The sequence below is a fragment of the Eublepharis macularius genome, chromosome 17 (assembly GCF_028583425.1).
Source record: "Eublepharis macularius isolate TG4126 chromosome 17, MPM_Emac_v1.0, whole genome shotgun sequence".
Lineage (NCBI taxonomy): Eukaryota > Metazoa > Chordata > Lepidosauria > Squamata > Eublepharidae > Eublepharis > Eublepharis macularius.
Genome location: NC_072806.1, coordinates 32,988,132 through 33,002,200, shown reverse-complemented (window position 1 = coordinate 33,002,200; position 14,069 = coordinate 32,988,132). Strand labels below are relative to the sequence as shown.

The 14,069-nt window shown below is 41.9% G+C and overlaps 1 protein-coding gene across 2 annotated transcripts in view; it reads right to left on the bottom strand.

The window, feature by feature from the left end:
* MED13 (mediator complex subunit 13) overlaps nucleotides 1-13,850 on the bottom strand; it is a 132,002-nt gene extending 118,152 nt beyond the window's left edge. The window contains exons 1-2 of one of the 2 annotated variants that reach the window (XM_055000966.1): nucleotides 13,433-13,850; nucleotides 11,321-11,555 (exon numbers count right to left, since the gene is read on the bottom strand). In XM_055000966.1, the coding sequence (XP_054856941.1) occupies nucleotides 11,321-11,555; nucleotides 13,433-13,498 (301 nt within the window). In that variant the 5' untranslated portion in view covers nucleotides 13,499-13,850. The remainder of the gene's footprint in view (nucleotides 1-11,320; nucleotides 11,556-13,432) is intronic. The other variant, XM_055000965.1, reaches the window with a different exon arrangement.
* Between the last annotated feature and the right edge of the window lie 219 nt (nucleotides 13,851-14,069).

Sequence of the window (14,069 nt, the reverse complement as noted above, 5' to 3'; positions counted from 1 at the left end):
CAGCAAATCAAGAACCCTCCCTCTCCCCTCCTCACCACCCACACACACACACCCTTTTAGAACCAAGCAGTTCAGTAGTAGGTCTGCACAGTCACTCTCACTCACCATAGTTAATTCAACCTACAGTTTGTAAGCCCTCTTCTCTCATCAGAAACTATGGTTTGAAACTTGACATAGATCAAGATGGGTAGCCATGTTTGTCTGTCTGTAGCAGTAGAAAAGAGCAAGAGTCCAGTAGCACCTACAAGACTAACAAAATTTGTGGTAGGTAGATACCTGGTATCTGAAGAAGTGAGCTGTGACTCACAAAAGCTCATACCCTACCAGAAATATTGTTAGTCTTATAGGTGCTACTGGAAACTGGACATGGTTAGCAAAAACAGAAATGCAGAAATAATGCTGCACCGTGGCTTTTTTTTAATGAAAAGGGAGAAGGAAATCTGCAAGAGGGTGGGCAAGGGGGGAGGAGAGCATAAGCCTGCTAGACGTTTCCAACTGCCTAACCATGGTTAGGAGACCACGGAGCAAGTATTTCTGTACTGCAGCCCAAGGTTTACAGTTTCTCTTTCAACAGCACTGATAATAATCATGTCCTAAAGGGAATGAATATACAGTAATTTTAGGATGTAGACCCATTGCAATTAATTTATCTGACAAAACAGTGTTAAACTTTCTGAAGCTAATAACTGAAAGAGGCTTTTAATTAAAGAAATGATACAAGAATGGCATTTGTTGATTGTGGAAAATGGTAATTATTAACCAAGTCACATGGCATAAAGAACATCTGTGCAGCAGTGAGTCTTGAGCCACAGAAAGTCTATTTGGAAATATTTAACATTTAACAAATATTTTTACTGCATGTGAAGGAGGGGGTGTTTCTCAAATTCTCTCCATGCTGACTATTCAGAGGCTATCCTCCCACAGCAAAGAATGAGCCTATATATGAGGCACTGTTCCAATGGAAGCTACTCTGCAATATTAATATTGCAGCAACCAGGCGTTTGCTACTAAAGGCAGTTTGAAAAACTGCTGGAAAGGAACTGAGTTAGACGTGGAGTATTTACAGCTGCAGCAATAGTTATGAAGAGCACTTCAGTCTCACAACTGAGAGGATCAAGCCTCAAGCCTCACTCATGAAGACAGGAGGTGGTGGTGCCAACTGGCTTCAAAACAGCACAGAACCTAATCTTATCAGTGATGTGCAGCAGAAAATTTTCCAAATACAGAATTTTCCGCCCCACATATATAAATATATCTGTAGTTGTTAGGGATGTTGTGCTGCAAATAAATCATGTTAGATGGGCTACGTGAGGAGCATGGGCAAACTTCAACACTTGTACACAGTCTGAGCTTGTACGGGGTTGTCTTTGCCTTCTTTTGTTATCATTTAAATAATTATTTAAATTGGAAATGGGAAAATGTTCCAATTGAAAATTTCACGGGGCACTCACATTACTGCTTGTTATAACACCATCAAGTATTCAAATACATCTAGCGTGGCAACTTTCATGTCCTAATTACAAAAATGACAGTCAAAGTCTGGTTTTAAGCAGTTTTTAAAATCCAGGTATGATTTGCGTGATGCAGGAGGCCCCTTGACCTCCTAAAAGTTTCAGGTAGACAAACACTAAGATTCTGATACTGTTTCTTTCTTTGAACGCAAAACCACATATACTTTTATACAAGTCTATTTCATCTAACCGGATTCTTATGGGGCAGGCTATATTATCCTATTTTATTCCTACCCACCAAAAGTAAATGCATTCAGAAAATGCCCAAGTTCAGACTGGTGAAGCCCCAAAAATGTCTCTTTGCAGACCTATGTATTCCATGTAAATACAAAAGTTTCGTTTTTGTCTAGAAAATTATATTGGGAGGGGTCAAATCCTTATGAAACCATTTCCCCAGTAAAAGCTTTCCATTACAAATATGCAGATAATTCGTAAGTTACACCATTCTTAGATATCAACATTCAGGAAAGAGAACCTCAGTACAAAAGAAAGAATCGTTATCATTCCAGCTAAGTAATCAACAAGATTACTAGGTCAAGAGCGCAAAGTCCACATCTGCAACCTTGTACCAATTTTTAGCTCTCCAACCCCCACCCCACTGCAGAAATATGAACCATGGACAGGTTGTTGCTGGCACAGCAAAGACTGGGAAAGGTTTCATCAACAGAACCTTCCAGCTTTTATGTATATCAAGTAGCAAGATAAAAACCGCAAATAAAGAAATTCTGCACAGCACTTGCGCAAAAGGCACTGAAAGCAAGGCTTTGAAAAGAATCGTTCTGCTGTACAGAACATGTCTCTACACGAGGCCGATACAGGTTGCCAAAGAACATGATACCTTGAACTTTAGCAGGCAAAAAGATCCGAGAGGCAAAAGAAAAAGTACAGGCGAAAGTACACTGGAACATACACACAAAGACAGACATTCGAAGGGGTGAAAGAAGCAAACACAGACTCCAATTAACATGTTGCCCTGCAACAAGCAGACAGACCGACAAGGAGCGGCCCATACAGTTAGGAAACTGTGAGCAAGAGGGCTCAAACCAGCACTAGTCACTTGAAAGAAAATGAGCCAAGGAGCCAATGCTGGCTCTGCGCCAGCTTTTCCTACACTCGTCTTCCACAGATGAGATGCTACTTTATTTGGGCTCAGAAAGCAAAGCATTCAAATTATTAAAGCAACACAAGGGGGCAAGAGCAAGACAGCCCTTTCCTTTACAGGAAGCCCAAGCCGTGAAAACTTGCCACATCCAGCCTTAATGTACTTGACTGCAAAACCTACAGAAATGTTTGCAACTCTTTAGGACACACAGAAGTCTGGTTCCCACCAATGCCATTCCAACATTCATAAATGGTCAGACTTATGTGTCTTATAGGCAACAGTAATAACAGGGAACATTTAACATCCTACCTCAGGTATAATTTGTATTCCAGACAGTACAAAGCATTTCACTTTTTTCCCCTTATTGATCCCAACAGTAATCAGTGGTTGGCTATGCTGCTGGCTGGGCAACTTGTAATGTTGCACAATTGTTCACCAGCCAGCGGGATCTGTGCAAGACTGTGCCCACTGGGCTCTGCCCACATCCAGCCAAGGAACTTCAAGGCCTGCAAGCACCTGAATATATGAAGCTGAATTTTACCACTGGCCAGGCCACTGGCCAGCACAGCATAGGGCAGGCAGTCTTCTCTGGCTGGCAGCTGCAGTTCCTCAGCCTTTTGGACCCTTTCTATGATTAATGGGAAGATTCTGTGAGTTAAACTTGGGATCTTCTGCATGCAAAGCACATGCTCCATCAGTCAATGATGATCCCAAAGGCACAGTCTGCTTCTGCTCTGGGGAGCTCAAGATAGTTATCTACTACGCTTGCATCCTCGCCCATCACCGGCCACCTAGTTCAAGCCTCCACCCCTTTCCCTTGCTCATCAGCCACTCAAAAAAAACAACAACCCATCTCTGGAACCACTTCTAAAGTCCAGGGTTTCAACAAATCACACAAGGGCATGCAAATTTGCAGTTTTATCACCATTTATAAGCTGGCAACGCTTAAGGAACAGAGGTGTGACGCAATCACCACTGAGCCTATCGGGATGTGCTGTCGCTTTCCGAACAAGTTGCAAGCAATGGAGATGTCCTACTTTAAGCCTTGCAGGGGAGGGATTACAATAATCGAGCTGCCATTGTCACTAGGGACATGTGCCACTGTTGTGAGGCCGTCATAAGATAAAAATAATACCACAGTCAAGAGCTGGCTGCACAGCTGAAGAGGTAATTTTCATATTACATCTGGCAAATGGCTGCCTGAGACAGACATCCAGATGCTTCACCCAGCACCCTGCCTTAGAAAGAAATCCCCTTAAGCCAGCGGGACAAAGCAGAAGGGACACATTCTATTGGGTAAAAAAGCAGTCGCTATCCCACACTTGATGCAGCTAGCCAAGGCAGCCAGCTGGCAAAATCATTCAAGCATTCCCTGCCAAGACAAAGGCAAGAAGTTGAATCCAAAGGCCTTTTTCCACTGACATAAAGCACTCCTACCAGCAGAAGGACATTGATTCCCCCTTCCCACTGCAGACCCTCACTTTGCACCCTGTGCTCTTCCCAGTCACTCATAAGCAGCATTTTGGAGGACTCAGAGGAAGGCAGCAGTGTCTGGGGAAGGGGAGATATGGGAAGGTTCTGCTCCACTAGTGAAGTTCTTCAGGCAGTTCTTTGGATCCCACCTAGGAAGGGTACAAGGGTGACATACGTGGTTCTCCCTGCCACCATTTTACTTCCACAACAACCCTGTGAAGGAGATGAATCTGAGAGAAAGTTATTGACCCAAGGTCATCCAGTGAATTTCATGTCAAGTGGTGGATTTTAACCTGGGCCTCCCTAGGCATACCCTAATCACTATTCTACACTTAACTCTATATGGATACTCATGACGTGATAAAACAATAGCTGGTTCTGTGTTGGTTTGTAAAACCCTGGCCAAAAGAACAATGGATGCTGCTGCACCCATTCTGCGTTTGCAGCCAAGAGCATTTCTAGATTCAAGCAGAATCCTTTAATACAGTGTTTTTAAAGCTGAGTTCCGGTTTCCAGAGGTCCCTCAGTGAGACAACCAGCAATAGCGGACAACGTTCTCCACTGTGATTAATCTTTGGCTACACACAGCCACAAGGCAATGTTGGAAGCACTTCAGGACACAACCTCAGTTCACAAGGAATAATTTAGAACCACAGCCTTGACTATACACCCTTTCTACCCTTTCTTCCATGCAGTAAGCCTTTCCTCCCACCAGGAAAAACAAACCACCAACAGTAATCCAAACCCAAGAACTAAGAGCTGAATCTTTGTTCCCATATACACTACTATGACAATACCTCGTAACATCAGCAATGATATCTTGGGCTCATCCTCCAATGTGAAATATACCATCATGTGTTACTGTCCTTTTGCTCTCAACATTGGGCAAATAGGACAGTCCCTACGCAAAAGAATAAGCAGAGACAAATCTGACACTGAAAACTGCAATATTCACAAGACAATGTGGAGACATTTCAGTCTTTCAAGACATGATGATCTAATGCTTACTGTGCTCCTAAAAAAACTTCAAAGGGAGAATTCAACATCAAAGTGCTGAATTTGTGTTAATCTCGGGATGAATCCTATCTCTCTCCCAGGGCTGAGCAAGGACGTGGGTTTCCTCACACACTATAGGTGCCACCAGCTCATCATGATCCGCCCTTCACAGACATTAATTAGTTCTGCTTATCATGCTTCATGCTGCATCTTCCTTGTTTAGATCCAACATTAGAAGCCTGTTGTTCTCTTCAACAATTAAAGAGTCGTCCTCACACACTCTGAATGGACTGCTGTCTTTTTGATTGGCTATTGTTTCAAAGCAGCCTCTCTAACATTCCCCCACTCCCGCCCTTCTGTTGCTTGTAACGCTCCTACAAATGTACGCTTCAAGCACCTGATGAAGTAAGCTCTGGCTCTCAAAAGCTTATTCTGGAATTAATTTTGTAGGACTTCTCTTAAGGCATTAAATTTGAAAGCAACTCCTGGAAATCAATTACTAAAAAGCTATAACCAACAGAGACTAGACGAGAGGGTCAGAGTCCACTGCAACCACAAAGCTGTAACCACAGAGCACAGTTTCAAGCTCCAAAGCAAAGCCAGAACCCAAGCTGTAAAAATCAGCCTGGAAATGGATTGTGACTCCTTTTCAGAAGTGACAGCTTGCCACCGTCATTGCACAGCCTTCTAAGAATGTTCCTTGAAGTCAGTTTTCCTCTCTTCCATAATGACAAGCACTAATATATTATGCTTCCACCAATCCTTTTCAGCTAGAGAGGAGCAGTTCAGGCCTACAGGAATTTTAAAAATGACACTGCCTCAAAGGATAATGTGGATCACAGACAGACAAACTGTAGAGAATTTTGGCACAATAGATACAGAGGACAAAATAAAAACTGGACCAGAGATATATGTCAATGAACACTTTTTTTAAAAAGGCACAATATGTAAATTAAGAATTAGTAAAGAAATTGGCTGTGGTTTATAAAGCATATAAAATGTAGAACTCGGGCTAAACTGTAGTGTGCAATATTGTTCATTACTCATTGTAATGTCTGTGCAAAACGGCAGTCAAATCCCGTACTGCCAAAGGATCATCCAAAATGTGCTGGCAGACCACATTTTTGCCTCTGGGTTGAGAACTGGGTGGGCACAAAGACAGCAAGGGATTGGAGGGAATTGGATTGGCCACAAGTAGTCCTGGCCCTCTCCAGCCTCTTTCTCCTTTCTCAAAGGAACTCCCCAAGAAAACCAATCGCTGGCCAGGAATCTGAGAGCAGCGAACTAGCTACTCTTATCTCATGAGATGCCGTCCAGCTGCTTCCCTCAAAAACAAGGTTGCATAACTACTCCTGCATGTGTTAATAAACCTAGGAAACCATGAAGAAGCTCATTAAGTTTAGTTGTGCCAACAGCAGCTTTTAACTAGGCATCATATTAAATGGAAGGGGAAGTCCAATATTTGTAACCACCAACGAGGTCATTAAAGCCACAAGTCTGCAGAGTTATGGACTGCATGGGAAAACCAACAGAAACCGGCACTTCATACTCCTCCCCTCCCTCCAGGAAATACACACACAGTGATAAGATAGATATTTCATCTGTCCTTGGATGGCTGTATCTGAAACACAGACAAAATATCAAAAATATATACAGTGGAGGGCAGACAGACGGTCTTGGAAAACGCAAACAGAACATATTTTCCAGAAAAGAATGCTAACACAACTCAAACCAGCACCCACATTTCCCAAGACTCATTTGCAAGGCTGGCCTGACACCATAATAAGAAAACTTGAAAGCCACTGTTCCAATAAACTATTCATCATTATAAAAACAAACAGCATCAATCATACAGAACTGGCTCCACTAAGGAAAGGAATCAAAATATATCTGTGGGCCTTTGCTCAGAAGTCACCAAGGTAAAAAATAGTTTTATTGTCTAACTTACAGCTCAATTCTAAAGATGATCATAGGTGCAAGTCATAACTGAAGTAACTTGCGGTACAAGATAAAGAAACTATAGATGTTCTGCTAGAATGCCCAAGTGTATGTTCTTAAATGACATTAGCACATGCCTTCCAATCCTACCACTACTGGTGATAACCATGTCTTTGTGTTGACACCTCAAGTACTTCAAAACACATCTGTTGCTGTAATACCAGTAAGTGAAGCCTTCTCCAAGACATAATATTCTGCTGTTGCATACAAGGAGATTTCTTCCTATAGAATAGCTGTACATATGAAGAGTCAGTAAGATTATGCTAATAGAACTGGTGCAATTGTTTCAAGTCCACAAGCACTATTGCAATAGCAATTTCTTCCACTCTTTACTGTGAAAACAAAGAGCTAACGTAGAGAAGAGATGATAATAAGGCAGAGTGGTGAAGTTCCTGGTTCAAATCTCACCTCTGCCATTAAAGCAAGTTAAGCAATGCCATGCTTAAGGACCATCTTGCCCTGCATAATCCTGGGATCCAGCTATGGTCTTCTAACTAGCTACTTGGTCCTATCTTCTAATGCTAGAGCAATGCTTTCATTAAGTTGGCACTGCAATTGAGAAACAGGTTTGCTTCCCTGCCAGTCTTTCACAAGAGAACCAAACCAAATCTTTGACCTTTTTCAATTCAGTGTTGGAAAGTTTTTTTAATATGTTTGGTAGTGGGATGGATTATTGTATATGATATTGTTTAGATTTTATTACTGATTTTATGTGGACAGCATGTGGTATTGTTAGGAATATAAAATATTCACCCTTCTGAAGTACCAAAATAATAACCACACTAAACCAGCCACAGACGAAACAACAGTCTTATGATATTCTGGTTTTGTGAGCCATAGCCATTTCTGACAAATATATTAATCTTTAAGGTATCACAAAGCTCACTGTTATAATACTGATTCTAGCTTGCATAGCTGTTGTAAATATTACCAAGATTTCACACAAGATTTTTACAAAAAATTAAAGGTTTCTCTCACTTCAAGATGATCTAATCAATCCTACATCCCAGTTGAAAATGTAGATGGGAGTTGCTCGCACTTCCAATATAAAGTTGCTGAGTTGAAATTTATATGCAGATGTGGTACTATCAGGCTAGGTCTCAATACAGACTGGGAAGGACTACAGAAAAGAATTGCCCTGCTCTTCATCTTGCTTTGCTACTTTACTGAAACTAGTCCACTCCCGGTGTGATTAGATCTTGCACTCTTTTGATTGGATCTTGTTTTTGTTTGTTCTGCTGGGGAAGGGGGGAGGTGTTAACATAATCGTTGGGCCTTCTGGCCTCTCATAACACCCCTTGCATGTATGCATTTCTGGCAACTAAAGAGTAACATTTCAAGCCTCTGAAGAGGGAGTTCTCAACAACATGGTTATTAGCCTTTCAGGCACAAGACTTTGTTATTTTGGGCTGCAATAAACAAACACAACTACACCTTCAGAACATGCCACTCTAGTTTCAAAGGGATTTGACCAATGTTGAGCATTTTCAAGCCCCATTGGGCTTCAAGTGCAGAAAGTTTAAGCACATGCTTCTCCATGCCATTGAAATCAATGGACGCAACACTTGTTTATCAGGCTTGTTAGCCACATTTCTATCCACATAAGCGGCATATCAAAAATTTGAAACAACAAGGGGAAGAAGCAAGAAGGCACTCATTTAAAATCAAGCTCATCTCACTCCGTCGCACTTTTTCAAAAGGCCTTCCGTAATGAGAGTGCAATCGAAGCAGCAAACAAGGATGGAACATGGCATTCTTCTGAGGGCACTGCTACATACCCTCAAGAGTTCTAGAAGTGCTTAAATCAGTCTGAACTGTGCTGAACAGCTGAGGTTGAAGCAACATCTTCCATAATTAGCAACTACTTCCATCTACAGCCAGCATAAATTGATCCTCAAAGTTAAACAACCATCACAGCTCAGCCATTATATTATTATTTGTTTTAAAGTGTTGGAATGGATGGGCCATTCGGCCTGATCCAACATGGCTTCTCTTATGTTCTCTTATTTCCCAAGCATTTGCCCAGAATGAATAACCTTTGCAAGATAGGACAGTACTGTCTGTCCTATATTGCAGACTGAGAGGGGAAGGCACTGAATGAAAGGAGAGCTTGACAAGGCCATCTAGCAAACTCATGTCTGAGTCACCACCTGAAGCAGGGACTTCCTGGCTCACACTCTCAACAACTACACTGCACTAGTTCTAAACAGGAAACAATCGTGCAACAGGAAGACAACCGAATGACTATTACTTAAATTGCTTAGAAACATCTGCATAACATCAACAGAACACTAGGAGTACATTAAAAAAATCCACAAGCTTAAATTTAGTATTACTTGTTTAGATTCAAAGAATCCACTGTTCCTGCTTTTGTATCCTTCACCTTGCAGTGGTGAAGGATACAAAAATAGCCAAAGCTTCAGAAATAATTTTATGCATGTGACCCTACTAAAATCAGCGCTGGCCACTTTATATCATTCTGTTGAGACTGAATCAGCTACAAATCATGTTCCTAGATTTAGCATCTAAGTGTTTCTTGGACTATCACAGATCCAGAGGAGTTAGCTGTGTTAGTATGTAGTAGCAAAATAGTAAAGAGTCCAGTAGCACCTTTAAGACTAACCAACTTTACTGTAGCATAAGCTTTCGAGAGCCACAGCTTTCTTTGCCAGATACATGACAAAGAGAGTTGTGGCTCTTGAAAGGTTGTGCTACTGGACTCTTTATTTGGACTACCACAGATTCAGCTCTTCTGGGGTACTGCACCTTCCTCATTCTCCTTGCTAATTCTTCTATCACACCCATTTTTTGCCTTTCCTATTTGTACATATTTGGCACTTGGCACTTAGTTCTTCATCTTCACCCATCCCTCTCCTCATCTCCAGAAACAGCCATTAAGAGTCTTCAATATCCAGTTTTCTACCATGGATCAGACCCAGACTTGCCTGCTCCTGACCCTGGCCTGTCCCAGATAATTCAGACAGCTCCACTATTTTAAAAGCCTTCCTCAAATGCCACTGGCATGAAACTTCACCTAGCTCCGCCTCACCAATCTGCTCCCATTTCATCTGCACACACACTTACAACTCACATGAACACTGTGACGTGCACAGCATCACTATGTTCTTGTACGGCAGCCTGCATACTGCTGACACTAAACCATGGTACTTCGTAGCAAAGGTATAAAAGAATAAATGGTTAATGTGGAAAAAACTACTCAGCTATCATTCACTTTCACATTTTAACAATCGATGTTTTAATTATACTCAGCAGTTTAGAAATGCCAAACCAGCCACCACAGATCCAGGTAACTATACCACTTGCCCTAAGTGCCTTTAGTTCCCAATGCAGTGTGTATTCTGTAAGATGCTATTTTTAAACACAATTTTAAACTTTCAGTTTTGACCCTTGCTTTTACGGAATATCTAATATTTCTAGATCTTTCAACTAGCTACTGTTTTTGTTATTTTGATCAGTTTATTGCTGCTTTTACTTTTTAATGTACATCTTTAAGCATGCTATGATAGATTTTAATTTAGCATAATTCTCCATTTCTCCACACCAAGTATATTTTTGGGTACAAACAAAAAGCATAGATTTCCCAAGCAAACTTCCACCTATTACTAACTTTTAAAAGGATATTAATTTTAGCAACAAATTACTGCCACATGTACAGCAACTGAATGTTATAGGGGCAGATTCAAATGCCCCTGGAGCTGCATATCTCTGGCCCTGACAATCACAATACTCATACTAGATTTTTCCATATGCATACGTTTAGACTAGAATAAACTTAAGAAAGAGACTCAAGGCCATCCCACAAGCTGTCTCCCACCACTTCACACAGCCAGGCACCCACACATGGCCTTCGCCACAAATGTCACATTGCCCAATCAGCTCAGAAGCCCAGCTTTTTCCTTGCCATAAACAGCACAGCCATTGTAGGAAATCTTGTTCTTGTTCTATAGTCCTAACACACAAGGTCTCTGCAGAGTAACAGAAGCAAAATACAGGTCTTTGCCACCATGGAACTTACAATATAAATACTGATTTTAAAAGAGAGAAACATGACGGAAAGGAGAAGGTAGCACAAGCAAATGCAATTAGATGCACTCCCATCACGAGCATCTCTCTCAAACCAAGCTGACAAGCAAGTCAAGTTTGCAATAAGCAAAGAAACGTTAAGTGCAAAGAATAACACTGCCATACAAAATGCCCCAGGTTTACTCGTCTACCGTACCTGTAAGGTCATGGTGGATCAGGTCACTGAAGCTGGGGTCATCACCCCACCAGAATATCCACAGCTCTCTGCGCCCAGGTCTCTGATCTCGCCGCCACACACTCAGGATGTCTGCCTTCAAGCAACGGCTGTAGCTGCTTAGAATGGGGTCTTCTTCCGTCACCGGGAAGAGAATTGGGGCAGATGTTGGACCTTGCCATACATATCGTTTCCATTTAATTCCTGTTAAATCAGCCTGAAGGGAAAATGTAAGAGCAATTAGAATACCAAGAGTTGAACAAACTGGGTATCAGCTTTCAGTGAATCCAGAGGTTCGTAATCACTTTACAGGAACCTTTCCTCCCATTTCAATGAAAAAAACCCCACAGTTTAGAGAACAAACATAAGGTTGTTTTTATCACAAATATTTGATGAAGCCTAGTAAGAGTTACAATTCTGTTCCACTGAACCAGTGAGAATCTTTCCACAAATGGTGGGCTGGTGGTAGAATTATGGTGCTTTTAGTCCAGTTATAGAGAATCTAGAAGCAGAGAGCCTTCATGTGCCTCCTCTTTAGCGAGGTGATTTTATACTTAGTACATTTTATTTGGGAACAGAGCTGCAATAAACCTGGACCTAATAATTTGTAAAAGGAACATGAATTACAAAAATATTAATATGCCTGTTCTTAATGAAAAGGAATGTCAGGGGGAAATCCTGAAACATGTTTCTAGACAGCTTCAAGCAGTTCTGTCATGGAATCCTCACTATCAAAACTTTGTTGTGAATCTTCTCCTGTGAGCTCAAAAAAGATTGTCAGTTCACTTATGGTTAAGTTTCTTTATCTGAAATAATCAAGTAAATCCTTTTCTCCAGAACAATTTTCTGCATATCTTCTGTGCTGCAATTATTACCTTAAATAAAAGGATTACATTTATTCTGTTCGCTAACCCAGTTTTCTCCCAGACATAATGCCTTTAAAAGTGATCAAGTTTCAACAAAATGACCGCCCCCCCCCTCCACAAGGGAAGGGGGAGCACAAGGCAGTTCTAAAGTAAGCCACAGAAACTGGCAAAGGGTTCAAACTTCACCCCCTCCAACTGCTGAGAGAGTACGCTCTTTCTCCTTCCCCTTCATATATGCAAACAATAAAGAGCTTTCCTGGAGTATGTAATTCCAATTAGGAAACTTCCGCTACTTCTGTCAAGAGGCAGAATTTGCAACAGTTGGTGCTCCTGGAAGGGAAGTGGGGGGGAGCATGCCTTAAAGGTACTGGTAACCCCGAGCAGCAGCTTTTGGGCTCAGCCTACAAACCTATGATATATATTGGGCTGCTGAGATTCTTTACTCCCTGATATGCAGAAGCACAGCAGCTTTGGCATAGATTTTCCTTCCAGATTTAACACCACCACACAATCTAGTTAGGCACTGAAAGAAACTCAGGAAAGGTCAGAAAAATCCACCCCTGCCTGGAAGTTCAGCCACATCCTAAAATGAATCTAGGTTCAAATGTATTTTAAAACAATGAAATAAACAAAGCTATTATGCAGGGGAGGGCACTTACATCCCCTCTTTTCTGGGCAAAATTACAAAGAGCGCTGCAGTTTTTTAAAGGAATGGGAAGATACTTCTACCTCTGATTTGAGAAGGGTGCCACTTTCGGGAAGGGGGAGAGAGAAAGAAAAAGGAGTCATGCAAACTTAGCCTAGGAAATGTAAAGAAAATAACTTGAGCAAAAGAGAAAAATCAGAACTGAGATAAAATGAAAACACAAGAATCACTTTACAAAAAAAATGAAAGTTGAGAGAATCAAGAAAAGCCACAGGAGGGGGGGAGAGGAGGGGTAAAAATACTATGGAGAAAAGAAAAGCTGGAGAGGAGCAGAGCTTTGGAGGAAGAGAAGGGTATGCAGGAACGCTAGGCAATTCCTGGCAAGGCCTTCTCCAGAGGACTCCTCCAGCAGAAGCAATGCTAAAAATGGCTGCTTTGCTTCCATTCCTCTCCCCCCTCCTTCCTTTCCTCTTCCCTCCCCTAGGCATCTCGTCTCCCTTCACTCCCACCCCCCTTCTCCCTTACTTGCTGGGTTATCTCCAGCAATCTCCCCACCACCACTAAAAAAAAGTAGCCACTTACCAGACAGAATAGATTGGAATGGCAATCCTCCAAGCTGGCCCCGTTCGGCACGAAGCAGGAACTCATCCTCACAGCCACAACCCACACGCCATTATCCCACAGCCTCCGACAAGAAAGAAAAGAGACAGACAGAGAGAGACACACACACCACAGACTGGGAGGGGAGACACAACCAAGAGGGAAAGAGCCTTTTTTTCCTCCTTTGGGGAAAAAACAAGTCACACAAAAAGAAAGGTATTTAGGGTGTACAACACATAAATAAGAGAAGGGAATAAATAATACAGGGAAGGAAGAGGATTTAGTGAAAGAAAATCTTGGTAGAAAGAGAAAGAGATCAATTTCACAACCTCTTGGTGAAAAGAAAGGGGATCCGATCCACAGACACAGGGTAAGCAGGGAAGACACAGCAAGATTTGGGTGCTGAATCCAGAGGGATTACAAAGAGAGATTTGCAGCACTCGTAGCAACCAAAGACGGGGGACCAAATAATCCAGTGCTTGAAAGACGGGAGGGAAATAAATCCAGAGGACTCTTCTCACATCTAGACACCCCCCCCACCAAATTTAAAGGAGCAAATAGTCCAAGAGCCTGCAAGAGAAGAAGGGGCTGTGAGAAGTCTTTTCTCTGTTGACCTCAA